Source organism: Sinocyclocheilus anshuiensis, unplaced genomic scaffold (assembly GCF_001515605.1).
Source record: "Sinocyclocheilus anshuiensis isolate Anshui unplaced genomic scaffold, SAMN03320099.WGS_v1.1 scaffold1364, whole genome shotgun sequence".
Classification (NCBI taxonomy): domain Eukaryota; kingdom Metazoa; phylum Chordata; class Actinopteri; order Cypriniformes; family Cyprinidae; genus Sinocyclocheilus; species Sinocyclocheilus anshuiensis.
In genome coordinates, this window is record NW_015544238.1 from 389,059 (window position 1) to 408,131 (window position 19,073).

The following is a 19,073-nucleotide window of genomic DNA, read 5'->3' on the forward strand; positions in this document are numbered from 1 at the left end:
CCATTCTGCATGAAAGAATGAATCCGGGAAGTAACAAACTTTAAGAATTTATTTCTAACTCAAACATGAGCAACCCATCTATAGGCCTACATCATTTTTAGGCCATTTCCATTCTTATTATTTTATTTTATTTATTTTTTTAAATAAACAATTTAATCCCATTGGTAATATTTGTGCCAATTTTATTTTTGAGTTTGAAAAAGTTTTAGAGATACATTTTGTGTTCAGGATGTACTTTATTTTCAGTTTACTTTTTCGTAGCTGGCGTAAATAGTCACATGACTTGAGCTGTTAAATTCAAATTCGTCTCTGAAAGATCATGTATGTTATTTCTAGAATTTTAATTTAACAGCTCTAGTCATGTGACTATTTACGCCAGCTACGAAAAAGTAAACTGAAAATAAAGTACACCATAGCAAAAGCGGAAAGTAAAATTTAACCAAAAATAAAAAAAACAGAAAGTATAAAAATAAAAACTATGCGGTCACATTATAAAATAGTAGATTTAAAGTATTGTTAAATAAACAACCCAACGTATAACTAAACATATTCATTTATTAATAATTAATTATTAATTACATTTATTTTTGACCAACCAAGCAGTTTTTGTCTTTGTGTTTCCTACTGGTTTCACAAATGACATCTGACTGAGCTAAGTCATCCGAGGAGTAAACAGAAGCGCCCAGAGAAGGCTTTTATTGTGAAGCTGAGTTCTGACTTCCGCACTTACTCGCTCTGTAGCTGGCTTCACATGATGACGCAACTAGCTCATCAGCCTATCTACAAGTCATAAGTCAACAGCAAATTTGCCTGCAGAGTGTTTAGAGATCAGAGACTTTGACAAGCCGAGCTCAACTCTTCCCCCAGAACTTATGAACCTATCTGAAAGCTCTACGCGTTACTGTAAAAACTGCTTTGGAGTCTGTCCGGAAACTTATCGCCATCTCCCTTCCGATATCATTATAGCGGATCGTTCTGGCACGGAGATTTATCATGTAAAACATCCGGGATTTTTGAGATGTGGGGTTTTAATATTCTTTCGGCGGACTTTTGACTTCTGGATGTGAAGGAGAGTTGTATTTCTGTTTTCGTGAGTTTATAAACGTTTAAACGTCCATCATGATCGGGAATGTAAGAACGCTGTAGGAAAGGAAATAAGCCAGATGTAGTGGATGGCGTGTTACTAGCGGAGAAGTGAGCTAAGCTGTTGAATTATTTAAGATTTAGTGGAATCGGGTGAGATGTTTATATAAGACATATATATTTATATATAATTGTATAATTAAAACAGAATTTGACAGAGTTTTTAACCTGTAAATTTGTATATAAATATTTGATGTTACCCAAAAACCCCAGGAAGTAGAAAGTACATAGTAAGTGATCGATTGTGTTAGATTGTAAATAACAACCAATTAAAAAAATATATATATATATACATTGCCATCTCCAGGATTTCTACAATGCGGGATGCGTCTGGGAATTTCAATCTTCTACACAGGACTTGCTCTCTAGTGGTGTTTCTATGTTTCCTTCACATCTCTGTCACTGTCATATATTATATGAGAAATTCAGATTCAAGGCAAACCTTTGTACAAAATCAGCAAAACCCTCAGATCCACAGGAAACTGACCGAACAGAGAGTCGCTACAGAGGAGAGCAGTCTGCCACCTGTGTCTAATGTCACAGAGACTGAGCGAAAACTGGAAACATGCCCTGACAATCCACCTCGATTGGGTGAGCTGCTGTTTTATTTGTGTAGAGTTGATCTCTGGGAACTTGTTCAAGAGCGAGAGAGATAATGAGTGTGTGTGTGAGTGTGTGTGAGTGTGTGTGTGCGCGCGTGTAATTGTATATAAATATATTGGCGCTGTCAAGCGATTAATCGCATTCAAAATAAAAGTTTTTGTTTACATAATATATGTATGTGTACTACTGTGTATAATTATTATGTATATATATATATAAATACACACACATACAGTAAATATTTTGAAAATATTTCTATATAAATAATACATATACAGGTGCATCTCACTATATTAGAATGTCGTGGAAAAGTTCATTTATTTCAGTAATTCAACTCAAATTGTTAATTTATTGAGATGCACCTGTACACACAGTATACACTATGGAAGCCCGTTTCCGCCACTGAATAAAAAATATTTTCACAGAATTGTGAGATATAAAGTCAGAATTGTGAGATATAAAGTCACAATTGCGAGATATAAAGTCACAATTGCGAGAATTTTTTATTCAGTGGCGGAAACGGGCTTCCATAATACACGCATATATTATGTAAACAAAAACTTTTATTTTGGATGCGATTAATCGCAATTAATCATTTGATAGCACTAAAATATATATAATTTAATCATTGTTTAATTTTATAATAACATGCAATATGAATTTATATTATATATTTTCAATTATATGCTATTGTTTATTTAACATATATACACTCAGTAAGAAAACTAAAATATATACTGGTCAGAAGTTTTGAATAATTAAGTTTATTTTTTTTAAACCAAGGCTGCATTTATTTGATCAAAAATACAGTAAACGCAGTAATATTTTGAAATATTATTACACTTCAAAATTACACTTTTTTTATTATTATCAATGTAGAAACACTTTTAATCCTTTTAATACTTAAAAATACTTTTAATCAACAAGGGTGCATTAAATTGATCAAAAGTGACAGTAAAGACATTTTATAATGTTACATACATTTCCTTTCAAATAAGTGCTGTTCTTTTGAGCTTTGGATTCATCAAAGAACACTGAAAAAAGCATAAGAGACCCTTTTTAAATGCATTTAGAAATCTCAATGATTCCAAACTTTTGACTGGCATGCACAAATTTTCATGCCATTTCTAAATTTACTGAGATGACAACTACAACTGAAAAATAGGCTTTACTTTCTTTATTCAAAATATACATATTTTTCCAATTGAATTTGGGGTTAAATATGCCTAGATATGTTCTGGGCAGTTTTAAATTCACCCATTTTTGTGCATCTCGGCTGTTTAAGATTGGTTGTTTTTAAATAAAAAGTCTTTGTATAACGAATCCACATACGAGTTTACATTTTGCCAGTATATAATGATTCAGCACAGTGTAGTATTTCTGAGAAATTTGTGGTCATAATAAATGATGTGACCTGTCACTTTGTGTTCCCTCTGTCCAGATTCCAAACACAAAAGCACGTTTTTACAGCTGCTGTGACTCTGGTTGTTACATTTACCCCTTTGTGTAACGCTTTGTTGACAATACAGCAAATGCATGTCTCTTGCATGAGTGTTATATGGTAGTTTTTACATTATCTACTGATGCTGATTAATTGGCTTCACTGAAGCCCTGTGTCGTAATGGAAAAATTGGCCGAGAAGCTTTGTTACACGGTTATTTTGTTTCAGCTATCTTTTTCTTTTGTCAGACAACATTGACACTGTTGCTTGTAGCAACAGTAGCATGATAATGTAATTGGATACACCATAGTGCAATGAATAATAATGAGTTCTCTGAGGAGAGAGGGTTTACTTTAAGACACAAGGTAGCGCTTGGTTGTTTTTTTTTAATGGTCGGAATTATCCAATATCAGTATTGCTTTTTAAAAAATAAGTTTTATGTCTCCATAATAAAGCATGTAATTTGTGTATTGGTTCTTCTAGTGGGTCCAATGCGGGTAGAGTTTTCTGGCCCGGTCTCCCTAGACCTGGTGAGGTCAGAGAACCCAACGTTGCAGCCCGGTGGACGGTTTAAACCCACAGACTGCATCGCCCAGCAGAAGGTGGCAATCATCATCCCCTTCAGGAACCGCGACGAGCACCTGAAGTACTGGCTGTATTATCTACACCCCATCCTCCAGCGCCAGCAACTGGACTACGGTGTCTACGTCATCGGCCAGGTTTGTCTTTCAACCAGTGCAGTAAAACTTATGCAGTCTTTGACATGCGAGTCACGAGTGCATAATCTTCAATTGCAGAAGGGTTCAAAGGCCTGTGGTAGTGGAGTCAAGAGGTTAAATATCTGTGCTAGTTTGTTGAAATAGACAAATGTTTTAATCTGGTTGTTATCATTAATGATGAGTTCCTTCCTCTTAAAGCTGTGTTTTGGAATATCTTTAACTTCTTTAATCTACATTGTCTACTCTGTGTAATCTGGAATGTAAACTCTCTGTTATGTGGGCGTGCCGGGGCATGAAGTTTGGCATGTGTTTTGCTAAGTGAACTCTTCTCTCAAAATCCTCATTTCTCTCTCATTGGCCATTTTGAGTAATGTAGCTCACAAACATGGCTGTTCACAATTACATACATGCTTGTAATGAAAATTGATACTGCTTAACTGATATTTACACAGATGATTAATTTTGACTCCTACAGCAAAAACTAATATCTTATTGAACACTTATTTCCTCCATTTGATTCAAATTTTTGCCATTTTTAATTTAGCAAATACATTTTATTTACATGTAAGCTTCCATTATTTTGACAAAAAATGTCCTTTAATTGTGTAAAATAAGTCACTCATATATTTTAAATGGTAACACTTTACAATAAGGTTCCATTTGTTAAAATTAGTTAACTACATGGACTAACAATGAATAATCCTTCTAAAGCATTTTTTAATTTTACTTAATGTTGATTCCAACATGAACTTATACATAATTAAAACTAAACATTTGATCTATTAATGTTATTTAATGGACCTGAGCTAACGTACTAAAAATGAACAGCTGTATTTTTTATTAATTAACATGAACAAAGATTAATAAATACTGTAGCAAATATACTGTTCATTGTTAGTTAATGTTAACAAATGGAACCTCATAGTAAAGTGTTACAATTGATAGAATGCATGAATACTGATTTGATGCTATGTAAGTTTGACAATTACAAGCATGCGAAATTGGTTAACTGATTTTGTGCAAAAGTACCAGTACTTTTGACATCCCTACTTTGAGGAGGTCATGCTACGTACGTTTACATTTAGTGTTGTAGCAGATGCTTTTATCCAAAGCAACTTACAAATGAGGAACAACATGGCAGGCCATTATGCAGTACACAATGCCATGTAGGGCTGTGATGATAACCGCATTACCTCAGTAATGAGATGCCGACCGCGGTGTTGAGGTCATCACCATCATCACCACAGCACTGCTGTAACAAGCGAATTTCTCCAGCTCGGGATCAATAAAGTCTTATATTAGGTCATGTATCTTATCTTGATCATGTAAATGTGCAGCAGTGATTCAGAGCATTGATTGGCGTATCCATAAGTTTTGCCCAATTATTTACGGGATGATGCAATAGGCTATCTTCGTTTCGTATTCGCTTTGAAAAATTCTAATTATTAACATAATAAACATATTAACCGTCAAAGCGCGTGATTTGTTGCTTCTTCACCGCGGTAAGAAAAAATCCCATACCGTCACAGCCCTAGTGCCAAGCTTCATGTATAAGAGAAGAACAAAAGATGATGGAGTCTCAATATTCAGATTGGGGATTATTTAGTGAATAGTATTTTTTTCAATGGACTCAAACATTTACATTTGATCACCAGGGAATTCTTCAGCTATTTCTCGCCATCAGAAAAAAGTACAGCTAATCAGTGCTAAAGCGAGGTACATTACACAGTAGTTTCCCCAGACTGTGATAGAGACAGCTGCTGTTTGAGGCTGGGTGTCCTTTCAAAAAAACATTGAGCGGTCTGTTGTCGTCTTTCAGTAAATACCCATGACATTACAGACTGGAACGAGGTGAGACACAGTGCTGCGGTTCTTGTCTCTCTTTTATTTGGGACTCTCGGAGAACAGATGTCTTCATCGAATCCATTTCAAACAATCAGTTATCAGTGGTTTGGGAATTTTCCAAGTAAACAAAATGACTAATGTGTATCATTCTGTGCGGCTTTGCACTAAAAGCATCCTAATGTGCTCGCCAAGAAGGTTTTGGACTTATCGGTGGTCTTCTCTGATTGTGTCTTCTCTAAAGTGTTACTTGATTGTTCTTTCTAATTATTCTCTTGCTCTCTTTGCCACCCCCTTCTTTTCTCTGCACCTTGCATTTATTTTTTTTCACCCTTTCATCCTACATTCCTTCCCCTTTTCCTGTTCAAACCGAACCCCTTTTATGCGCATCAGAGGCCCTTGCGCTCAGGAAAAGGTGAGACGTCTGCTTGCTCTTTATCTGGCCAATCACACTACGCTTCCCTGGCTGCGTCTAATGAATGGTAATGTTGGCTTCTTGATTATCTGATTTCTCTTTGTCGGTTTCTTTTTCCTTCCTTATTTTCTCTCTTTCTCTGGCCTCTGTCTCTCACTCTCTTAAGTTCCTCATTTTACCATGGATGGCAGTTCTGTGCCAAAAATAGCTGTTTTGTGTTGCCAAAGCGTAATTTAATCACTTTATCTAATCTTTTTGAAAGACTGGTGACTTTTTAAAGGTTATCTATTTATTTACTGGTGAAAAGTTATATTAATCCAAACATGCTTTATAATTATTTACTCATCCTTATGACATCGCAATCCCATATGTTGCTAATTTTTCTGTTAAACACTGTTAAATGAATTGAATTAAATTAAATGTAATGAGGGTGAGAAAATAATGACAGAGTTGTCTTTTTTAATTGATTAGCCTGTATTTATTTTCTCTGCTGTCCTATTTTCTGAAGTGTGCATCTATTTGTGCTACTTACATCTGTGCTATATGAACAATGAAGCTCTTCTTCACTTTCAGTTCTTTGTGTTTTGATTCCTCAAGGGTTTTAATCCTTTTGTCTGCTTTTTTTTTTAACTCCCTAAAATGTAAATGAATCCTCCAGTGACACATTGCAGGTTGACGATCAGATCTGGTTGTTGACATGTGAGAACACTACATTATGTCGACTCAAAAGATGGCCATAGAACAGGACGATCTGGTTCTTCAAAGCCAAGTCTCGCTTTGAATGCACAGGCCACATCTTCTGAATCAATCGTGGATGTCGTCTGCTCCACTAGAACAAGCGTATCTCAGTTCATTTAGGGCAGCTTGTTTGAGTTTGCTGTGTGTTATAAAAGAGAGGATTGCTACTCTCTGTCGGGTGCAAGGAGGTTAACAGATAGCTCTGGGCTCCCGAGGCTCCGCCGTCATTAAATTTCATTACACAAGCTCAAGTGCTGCTGTGATGCTCTTCAGAGGAAGAAAAGGTGGGCTCCAGACAGAGAGTGCATCTATAAATCATGAGCCGAAGGCCCAAAGCCAGCAGAAAGATTTGAATGACAGTTGGAAATGAGTCACCTTGGAATGTCATATTTGGGCTTTCCAAGATCTTCTTTACAAAAATGTACCATGGTAACCATAGATTCCACCATTGAAAACACAAAGAAACATTGAAACGTATTTTATTACTGTAAAACAGGGCTTCCCAAAGCTCTAATGTTCTCTAATGTTGGGTAATGGTCACATGACATGCAGGTAAACGAATAAAATATTGAATTATTTTTATTTTAATTCTTTTAATTTTACATTTTACAATGTAATTAAATTTGCAAACCCCCGTTTTGGGAAGCCCTGCTGTAAAATTTATATATTTAATTAATTGGTATAAGATCTTCTACAACCACAGTGGAAGAAGCCTTCAAATTTGTTCTTTCTTTTCTTTCTTTCTTTCTTTCTTTCTTTCTTTCTTTCTTTCTTTTTATAATAGCTGTGGTGGCAAATACCACATAATGCCATATTAGCTTTATCATAGTATCAACAACTAGCATATTTTGCCAGACACTATGATTACCATGGTCCCTTTTTTGTTAAAAACAGCTAAAATTCATTAGTTACTGTTGTCAGACATGGCAGTCTTTTCTGTTGTGCAAGGAATTGTGTGAAATTCATGTCAACTTCCACACAAAAGCTAAAAAAAGTAGTTTCTATCCAGTAAAACGTTTTTACCCTTGTAGAACTAGTAGGAATTTTGTTATATACCATTAAAATAGACCAATATTTTATTTAATAGATTTACAGTAGAAAGGATGACTTCTTGTTTTACTACTTTTAAATAATGGATAACTTTCAAAACCTGCATAAGGAAGTGTGTATTGTAATAAATAAATAATTTTCTCTGAGATTATTCTCTTCAATATCTGCCAATTCAGATTGTTACAGGTAATTTATCTTGCCCTACTGAAAAGCTCACTTAGAAAAAGAAATGTAGGCTTTTTGGAAAAGTGTGCGTAACGGGTGTTCTGTTTTTGTCAGTTTTTGCCACCTGCCAACCATGTTGTGAAAGATTAAACTGATAGCAGTGACGTGCTCCCATACAGCAAGCACAAGTGTTCTGATTTTATTAGTTTAAACATAGACACCCGCTTTAGCAAACACTCATTTCATTTTTATGGCACGAAAGGTCAGCTATAAATCACACTGCTTTATAGACATTGTAACACATTTCTTCCACCACCCTCTCATATGTGATTTCATTTGTATTTAATGTGTATTTTTCAGCTTTGTATCATCCTCTGACCCCTCTCTCTCTTTTAATGACAGGACGGCGAGGAAACGTTCAACCGCGCCAAACTGCTCAACGTTGGTTACGCTGAGGCTGTGAAGGAGTATGACTACGATTGTTTTGTCTTCAGTGATGTAGACCTCATCCCAATGGATGACCGCAACTTCTACAAGTGCTTCAATCAGCCCAGGCATCTGTCTGTATCTATGGACAAGTTTGGATTCAGGTATTTCTGGTCTTTGTTGACTGTTATCTCATGTTTAATGGTGTATTTTCAATACACAGGTAATATAGAACAAACATGGTTTGTTTGCACATGGTATTTGGACATGTTATTCTCTGAAATACCTTGGAGTATCATGTTGGCTGTATGTATGTGCAAATTTATATACTGCGGTGTACATATTTACATGAATATCAGCAGACAGTACTGCATTACAGTATTTTTTATTGCCATAGACTTTAATATATAATCATTTTCTTTTTCTGGAAAAAATACTTTATTGTCTTACACTATGGTTTAAAAGTTCGAGCATAAGAGATTTCATTCAAAAACATTAAAATGTCTTACTGACTTCAAACTTTTAAAGTTTAAGTTTTTTAGTGGATATACAGTCATAGAGATATAAAACAACTCTCTCTTCTAAATACCACTGTATATAAATATGGTAATCGTTCATTTCCATGGTATATACCAAATTACACCTATATCTACTTTAAGTCTAAGATATATGTAGTCCTGAGCTTTGATGTGAAAATATGAGAAAAATCCAAATGTTGTAGGATCAGACTCTCAATGGTTGGTCTATGACCATTGTGTTCTTAAAAGAATATTCTGGGTTAAATTTGCTGTAAATGTGTTTTTCATTAATTTTTACTGAGGGATGAGTCAACTTTATTTTCATTGGTAATCCATAACAGGCCACAGATGCTGTTGATTTAACCAGGTCATATTTAATCCAGAATATCCTTTAACCTTAGGTTACGCCAGCAGGACTTTGTCCTGTAATAAGTAAGTCACTTTAGATAAAAGCGTCAGATAAATGATAAAGTAGTGGCGTTTGGATGGGAATATTCTAGCGACGTCACACACGATTCCCATTAGGGCCCATTGAGAGCTCAACTGTCTGTCTGAAATGAAACTGTAGCTTGTTGGAGCGGCTTGTACCAGTGACCTCCAGCACAAGTTCCGTGTAACATGAGTATGATGTATGTGAAGGCGTGTGTGTGCTCACGTGTGTCCTTTGGTATTTACAGTGTGTAATGAGGAAATGATAAAGGTTAGGTTTTAAACTCCCACACACTGAAGCAGTTGTGTTGCTCTTTTGTAACCTATGTCGGCAATCTTTTATAAGGTCTTTACAGCGTTCACCACTGCTAGAATGGCCGCAGGAGCTGGGTGGCTTTTTTTTTCCCCACAGAACTTCAAAAGCATCTGGATGTAATTTGTCATTTTCAAGAGTTACCGTGCGGAAGAACGTCAGACGAGAGCGAGCCAGAACCTGATGTAGGATAGTGTTTGCTCATTAATTTCGAACAGAGACACATTTGTGTAGAGACAATTATGTAGAAACTAAGCAAAATAGCTGTCAAATGATAACGAATGCCGTGAAGATTGGACAGAAAGTTGGCTTAAAAAAAAAGTGTGCTTTGGCATGCTTTCCTCTATAATTGTCCTGTGTTTGAATTTTAATGTATTTAAATGTACTTGTTTCCCTCTCTATGCATTTTGTGTTACTTTGAATGTTATTTTGAATGCATGTTCACTTTACCTGGCCATTTCTAAAGGGACAGTCCACCCAAAAATTAAGTTATTATCATTTACCAGTGCTGGGTTACTAATGATTACATGTAATCTGGATAACGTAATCAGATTTAAAAAATGTAGTACTTGTAATTAGACTTGTGCCGGTATTCGGTCATGCGATATATCACGGTAATGAATGTGCACGATATTGTTATCGTGGGCACTTCTAAATACCGTGAATAATTATATATAACAAATTATTCAGAATTTTGAATGCATTTTAAGAATACTTTTCCTATAAACTGGTCAAAATGCACAACACCACATGAAAATTTGATACCAGCATATCCCTGCTTGTAATTAGATTATATTACATTTTAAATGCTCATATCAGATACATATAGTTACTTTTTATAAATTACATGATTACTAATTATTCACACAATGGCAGTAAGTTATTCATCATTTACTGATTCTCCCTGAGATTTTCAGATTTTCCTTTCTAAACAAATTCTAATGTGTTTAGCTTGGAATATTTACAATATAGAATGGCTATGTCAATTTTCATGTAAATTAATTTACAATCCATTTGGGGACAAAAGCACCTCTCAGTCAGTTATACCGTTAATTTTAAATAATTTAACAACACATTCGCATGTTCACAGTTCTCTGATGTCAGTTAATGGTCACATTGACATGCAGGTCAACAAATGAACTATTTCAAATGTAGACATTTTATTTAATGTATTCATCTTAATTTGACATTTTTATGATTTTATTAAATATGATCTTTTCATCAATTCATAAACCCTCTGCAGCTCTTTCACTGAAACAATGTAGTGATTTATAGTAGGTATTAACAGCAAAGGTGTGTATCCATTTTAGTGTTATTAGAGGGCTAGAGAAACAAATAATAGCAACTCAGAGTAGAAGGTTCAAGTGGTGATCTTGTGATTATGCTGACATTCAGGATTGCTAACATTTTTGAAGCCGTGCTCAGATGGCAAGGTTTCCAGTTATTTGACTAGAAGCAACTCTTTGTGAGTGTGATCTCTATAAAATAATACAAAATAAATAGAAAATATTGTCTAAGATATATTTAAACCATTAGTTAGCTAACTACTATTTTTTTTCCCCTATTTCATTTGAAATGGTCCTGCTGTTTAACAAATATTTTTTTTTAGAAGTACAAATATTAGATACATTTTGGTATTTTTTATTTTATTTTATTATGTAACACAAGACACTATAATGTATTATTAATTAATATTTTTATTATTAATAAATGAATAAATTAATCAATTCATTTCTTTACAGACATAATAATAGATAACAATTTCTGGTGCTCTTAGTTTGGTCAAAGGTATCTCACACCAAACTGGTTAAACTGTGTGTTTCCTGAAGGCCAACTATTGCTATGGTTATCACCAGTGTTGGGGGTAATATATTACAAGTAACGCAAGTTACATAATCAGATTACTTTTTTCAAGTAACTAGTAAAGTAACGCATTACTTTTTAATTTACAAGAGAATATCTGAGTTACTTTTTCAAATAAGTAACGCAAGTTACTTTTTTTTTTTCAATTTATTGATTGACAGCTCTCCTGTCCCCATGTTGAGAGAAATCAGAAGATGTTACTGTAGTTCTAAAATAAATATGAATATGCATTAATTCATCTCACTCACACAAAAAAAACACAGATTCAGTATTCCTCAAAATGAATAAAAATAATGCAACTCAGAATATGACGCAAACCTGCAATAATTAAATGTTAAACAACACAAATATCCTTTATGTATTTAATCCCATTCTATTAACCAATGTCTTTGCTTCTGACCTTCGATGATCCAGTTCAACCGTACTAATAAGCAAAAATGTCTCTAGATAATCATTTGTGTGTTTTTTTTTTTTATTGCTGAAGTGTGTTGAAATTTCTTCTTCTGCATTCTACTGTACGGACGTAAATGTACTTTCCCTTCAGCCTGAGGCTTATTCATTTCACTTTTGGTGTGAAAAGGCTTTTATATTTGCCAAAAATATAACTTTTTTATTTTAAAATCAAACAAGCAAGCCCTGTCCAGATTAAAAAATAATGCAAAAGTAACGTAACGCATTACTTTCCATAGAAAGTAACTAAGTAACGTAATTAGTTACTTTTTTATGGAGTAACGCAATATTGTAATGCATTACTTTTAAAAGTAACTTTCCCCAACATTGGTTATCACTGTCAACCATCACATGTTTGGGTTAGTAGGAGTGGCACCACCTGATCATTTACAAGACCAACTGGCTTACAGCAAAACACAGAGGCAGCAGATGTTTAAGGGCTCATGTACAGCCCCCTGCCAGTTCTCATTAGTGCACCGTCATTGAAACACTAATTTCCCTGCAGAGAAAAATCAAGCTATATGCTGCACTTCTTCTGCACCTGATATAGCAACTGCCACCCAACACGCAACTGTTCCTCAGTGTTTCTATCTCTCTCTGTCCGTTTCCAACAGGTTGCCATACGTACAGTACTTTGGTGGCGTGTCATCCCTGAGCAAGGAACAGTATCTGAAGATCAACGGCTTCCCAAACAACTACTGGGGCTGGGGAGGAGAAGATGATGACATATTTAACAGGTCAGAGAACTCTTTTTAAAAAAATACTCCACCCAAAAATGAAAATTCTATACTTATTTACTCACCCTCATCTCGTTCCAGACCCATCTACTGAGTGTTTTTTTTTTTTTTCTGTGGCACACATACAAAAATTTGTTAAATAAATAAATCATGAGGGTGAGAAAACAATGGCAGAAAATCACAGTGTGAAATGTCTTCCCTTGTATTTACATTTGTGCACACCCACATTAAAATACTGTCTGTGAATGGAAATGCAAGTATAGTGTGATTTTAGTGCAGTTAACTGAGGAAACCTGATCCAGCAAAAACCGGAAACGTAAATTCAGCTGAGGATTCCATTTTAAGCCTCACACATCCTGTTGCTGTACTGTCAGCATGGCACTGCAAAATCACAAAGCACATACAAATAAAGAAATGTTTCTTGAGCACCATTATTAGAATTATTAGATTTCTGAAGGATCATGTGACTCTGAAGACTGGAGTAATGGTGCTGAAAATTCAGCTTTAACATCAAAGGAATCAATTACATTTTAAAATATCTTTTAAAATATATCAATTTCTAAATATTACAGTTTTGAATGTATTCTTAAATAAATACAGCCTTGACGAGCAGAAGAAAAACGAAAAAACATTTAAAAAATCTTAACGACCTCAAACATTTGAACTGTAATGTAGTTGAAATGAATAGCATAGTATTACTGAAATGTCCTGGTTCTATGTTCATAACAGTTTGGTAGATAAAGAGCATTCTGCCAACAGCAGGAGATGGCAGATAAAAACTCTTATCATCAGCTTGTCAGGGTGCAGACGGAAGACGATAGCTGTTTAACGTCTTATTTGCATGTCGCAGAGTCATTTTCCACAGCTGTCTTGTTTCTCGTGTGTGTGTGTGTGTTTTTTTGTGACTTTCACCACTGTTTAAAGGGTAGTGGAGAGTTACACTGGACTGGGAAATATTGTGAACTTGCATCATCTGCATGAACACCTGCATTTGTCAGCTGCTCAGCTACAGCCTTGTTTTTGCTGTGGAGCATTCAGGAAAAGGAAAATACTTGCAGAGCAGGAAACTGCTTTTAATATTTGAAAAGCCAGAGAATACTGGGTGATACTGCAGTCTCACTATTGCTTTAAGTCTTCTGCCTGGCAGTTAAAACAACCCGTGAAGGAAAACATTAGTAACCACCCAGAGCACCATGGCAACTCCAGAACAATGTGAATAGGGTGCCTGCCCCCCTTTTTCAGTTACTCTGATTAATTTTTCCAATAGGAATAAAAAAAAGTCTTTGTTTAAGTGTTAAAGCGCTATAAGCCATGAACCAGGCCAACCAGTAATGAGGAGAATTACAAACTTATATATATTTAAGTGTTTTGAGAGCATGGTGACACTGACTCGTTTATGCCTCGCTTGGGACGATTTGCTTGCTGCGACTCTCTGATTGGTGGAATTTTCTATACAGCATCATATAGGTAATGTAGTTTTTCACCAGGGATTCTACAGTACTGTTAAATATGATTATTTAAAACATTAATTGAAATAATGTGAACTGATGGCTTCAGCAAAAGCGTATACCATCGATTAACAACCTCAGAACTCGCAGTAGTTCTGTCTCAAAGAAAATGAATGACATTTTCATTTCCAGAACCTGACTGACGCACTCTGTAAAACTCAGAAGACCTTAACAAGTCAAGCAAGACTATTTCCAATCAAACAAGTTCATCTTGTATCTACATGAATTAGGAAAGATCAGTATCTATCATGTTCTTTGACTCTTTTAAAGAGACAGTTCACCTAAAATTAAATATCTCAAAATTACTTTTTTTTTTTTCATTGGGGTCCAGTGTTGTTCTCCTCCACTTATAATGTGTCTAGACCAATACGCTTTAAATCAGATGTATTAATTATGGACTGAAAAGAGGCTGATACGAGCTGCATGTTTTCACAGGGTTACCTCCAAAGGGATGTCTATATCAAGGCCTGATGGGATCATTGGAAAATGTAGAATGATCCGCCATGATCGGGACAAACAAAACGACCCCAATCCACAGAGGTACTTAAACATATTACAGCTGTAAATCGTACGTACTCTGATAATCTCACTGGTTAAATACATTGCCACATTTAAAAGATGAAATTGTGTGGGAGTGAAAAGTACTTTGTTACATGCACTTAATTGAAAGTGATAACCCCTCGTATCAGTTGAATGCCAGATTTGTTTAGCGATTAAAAAATATATATATGTGCAAGGTTATAAATAGTCCTGCTTTGGGTAATGTTAATTGTCATTTCCTGTCACAGGTTTGACCGAATAGCTCACACAAGGCAAACAATGGCAAGGGATGGGATCAATTCATTAACATATAAGGTTGTTACAATTGAGAAAGACCAGCTATTCACCAAAATCACAGTGGATGTGGGAAAACCATGATTCCTGCGTAGAGACCAACATAAAACTGAGTGAAACTGCAGCGCTGGCTGTCGAAACCAAATGTGCCTTGATAGTCAAATGGATCATTTTCAAAGTGGATTCTATATTTTTAAAAAGACACGCAAGTACTTAGAAATGTTTGTTTTGCCATCTTTGCACATGTGATGGTGAACACAGGGGTCTGGACTCCTTTTGCCCAGTGTATCAGAACTGTTCGGCTGCTAAAGGAGACACACAAGGGTTTCAGGTTGCCCTCGAGGTGACGGGCCAAACTTGTTCTGTCTCAGACACTTCTGCTGAGGAAAAATACTATATTTTGAGCCATTCAATGAAAGCAGCTGCTTTCCATTCAATGAAAGCAGCTGATGAAAATATCCTTGTGGTGGGACAAAGTATGTGAGTTGCTGTGTATGGGATTATTTAGTTGTGTGTTTGAAAGCAAATATGTAAAGGATCGATTTTGTTAATCAGCAACCTAAGCAATGCAAAAAAAAAAATTTGAAGGGTTGTGGATACTGGCAAACTGGCATTTTTGGGCTGTCACATTTTTGTTTACTTTTATTACGAATTGCATCTCATTATCTCGTTGCTGTACCAGGTTATTTGTACTTTACAGAGCCTTTTAAATTATATCTCTCTTTGTTAGGAGTGAGATGTCTGAATGTATTCGCCTGCATGGTTTTTGATGCGTATTGGACCATTATTATGTTTGCTGGAACACCAAAGTGGCAGCCTTGCATCTTAAAAGACATTAATTTCCTCCCTTCTGTTTGGTGCATTATCTTTTAGATTTTTTTGATTGCAAATCTATCCAATCAAATGCAGCATTATCAGGCCAAGCTTTCAGATTTGCTCTGTTCCTTTTCACGGTTTTCGGTCCTTTATTGCATTGTGAATTTCTCAGATCTATGCTGGTTATTAAGGGCACAAGAATATTCAAGCTCTCTACTGTAATGAAAACATGAAGCCATTGAGAACTTTGCTGAATTGACCTGTTGATACTTGTATCTTTTTTTCTCTCACATGTGCTGGTCTGCAGAAAACAGAGTTTTATGTTAAAACCTGTCATTGTGGAAACCAAAAATGCCTTTCAACTCTGTCAGGGGACGAAATGCAGACGAAGCAAATGAATGTATGTCAGCTGTTTGCTCAAGTGCTTTTCAAGATGGCGACTAACAGCCCGTACACAATGTACAGAATGTTTAAGTTGCGCAGCCAAATTTTTTCCTCTGTGCCGAGCACCCCAAAAGACCCATAGATTTTCTTTCCAGCTTAAAAACTATCCAATGCCTTATAATAAGTCCTTTGCAGCAGGAAAGAAAACTACCTCTCCACACGGCACGGCACTCGCAAGCAGAAAGGATTAGCAGCTAATGCTGTCTCTCAAACCAAATGCTTTGGCAAATAATCTTGGGGTTTTTTTCTTCTTAGGTCAGTTAAAGCGAGGTTTAAATCTGTTTAGACAATGGTCTTTGTTTGAGAGCCAGCACATAATTAATTTTATTCTTCTTTTTTTTATTTTTTATTCTTTGATTTCTCCGTTTCTTTCTTTCTTTTCAACACAACTTTTTTGTTTTCTATTTTTAATGTTCCTCTTACTTTAGTGTAATGCAGTGAACAATGAACGTAATTTGGAATTATGGAAAGTAAATAATTAAATTGTGTTTGATTTAACTTTGCTTTTGTGTGTTGTGAATTGTAATAAAAGGCAGTCATGTGATGTGTTTGGCCAGAGGCAGCCATCATGACCTTTTCAGCAGAAAACATTGTAACTTTCCATGCACACAAACCATTAAATCTTGCCTAACCACCTATGCGATCTTACCTCAGAGCTAATGGTTTATTTCTCTAGTTATAGTTATATGTATAACATAAAAAGGATGAATGGAAGGATAGATAGACTTTGTCTTATCTTTAAAATAAACATATTTATAATTTTCCTCTGAATCAGATAAGGCAAATTGCCGTGTATAGACATACTGTTTATTTCTGCCAATGAAGCAGTGCCAAAAAAAAGCATTATCAGGAAGTTCTCATAAACAATAGGCCATGCTTTGGGTTTTTCATGGTGGCTTTATGTGAACATGAGCCATTACAAATGATAATGTCATTAGCTGCCACTGTAGTAAATGTTCAGGGTGGAGCGTATCCGCTGCTGTTTGCATGATGTGCAACACTAGGCACTATACACACGTTTTTTTGCATGTAGCAACTTTTAGGTGTTTGTTACAATAATAGTATTTTATAACAGGGAATTTGAAGTTAAAAGTCACCCCTTGTCATTAGGGTGGTTAATTCCAGGTTGTTCCAGCTAAACGATGATCACAGGTGTAGAACACTTCTGTGCAATTCCTCATGAAATCCCCAACTGATGTGGCTAACTAGTCAAGGCGAAATAACTGGGGGATTCTTAAGCTTAAGAGAATGAAGTGGGAATTAGAACACTGTTTGCACAAAGTCTGCCTCGCCCTGGAGAGACAAACCTGTTTCCTGGTGGACAAACTGGCCAGAGACTCTCAGGTCACCTCAGTGCACAGAAACCAGCAAGACAAGATTAATGATCCATGTTTTTAACAACCTCAGCATGGCCTGCTGCTGCTGACCTGTCGAGAACACATGCGGCTCATATTTCACCCTGAAATCTAAAGATTTTAAATCACTTTTTGCAAAAAGACAATTAAGCACATTTCCCCAAATTCCTATTATGAAGTCTTATTACTATTATGCTAAAAAAAAAATAAAGATATTTAAATTTAAGTATTTTTACGTGATGGTGTTTGTTGTTCTGCTTTTAATTTAGGTTTTCTTTTGTAACATTATCAAATAGGCCGTTTTATAATGATTATACATCAAGAGTTCAAATATAGGTGTGTGTGTGTGTGTGGATGATACTGTTGACACATTTCTACATGCAAAGTTATAAAACCATGATCCGCACTCAACAAAAAAATAGTCTTTCTGCGTTTTATTTTACAATAATCACCAGTAGGACAAATCATGATTTAAAAAAAGAGATTGAACTGTTTAACACACTGAAGAAGGCTTTCATCCGCGGCTTTCAGTGTGAATAATGGTTTTATACAAGTAATTTAATAGATTGACGCACCAAAATATTAAGTGACAAAAGAGTGCGGTGCAAACAACTTTGTACATGCAAAGTAATTACTAAATATTTGTGTTTTTATCTCTTAAGTTTACTCAAATTTGTTTTAGATCATTATCCTGTTAAGGTGTCTTAAATGCCTGACAGAAACCAGTTTACTTAGGATTCACCTTCACACACACTCACACACACACACATCTTTCCCTCTGCACCAATCAGACTGGTCTTGTGTATTTTATGCGCAGCTGTGTTGGTGTGATGAGAAAATATAATTTATGGTGTTTGTTGCTTGTTACTGTAAACGCCTGATGTTATTGCTGTGAAGATTTGCCAAATAAAATCCAAACATCTTATTTTGCATCAGTGTTTAGCTGTAATTAGATGGATACCAAGTTTGATTTAGCATGTTTTTTGTTTTGTTTTTTCAGAATAATCCCTGGGAAATTCAGCTACAATATCAAATAGATGTCACACTCAGATTGCTGCAATTATTATTATTATTTATTTATTTTTTTTTAGTCATACACAGACAAAATGTGTGGTTTTACATTCACAGGAAACATAAGTTTACCCTCATTTTGACTGATATGAAGTAACTTGTATATAATTTAAAAGAATGTGATATCATACTTGAAACCCCAAATATTTAGTCAAAGTTTTCTTTTCTTTTTGTAATAAGTGATAAACACGTG

The 19,073-nt window shown here is 35.2% G+C and overlaps 1 protein-coding gene across 1 annotated transcript; it reads left to right on the forward strand.

The window, feature by feature from the left end:
• The first annotated feature begins 801 nt into the window (after nt 1-801).
• Nucleotides 802-17,144, forward strand: LOC107697619 (beta-1,4-galactosyltransferase 1-like). Its single transcript, XM_016498414.1, has 7 exons — nt 802-1,236; nt 1,451-1,734; nt 3,671-3,906; nt 8,519-8,706; nt 12,730-12,852; nt 14,796-14,900; nt 15,149-17,144. Exons 2-7 carry the CDS (start codon nt 1,461-1,463, stop codon nt 15,276-15,278), a joined length of 1,056 nt encoding a protein of 351 aa, XP_016353900.1. The 5' UTR covers nt 802-1,236; nt 1,451-1,460; the 3' UTR covers nt 15,279-17,144.
• The last annotated feature ends 1,929 nt before the right edge of the window (nt 17,145-19,073 follow it).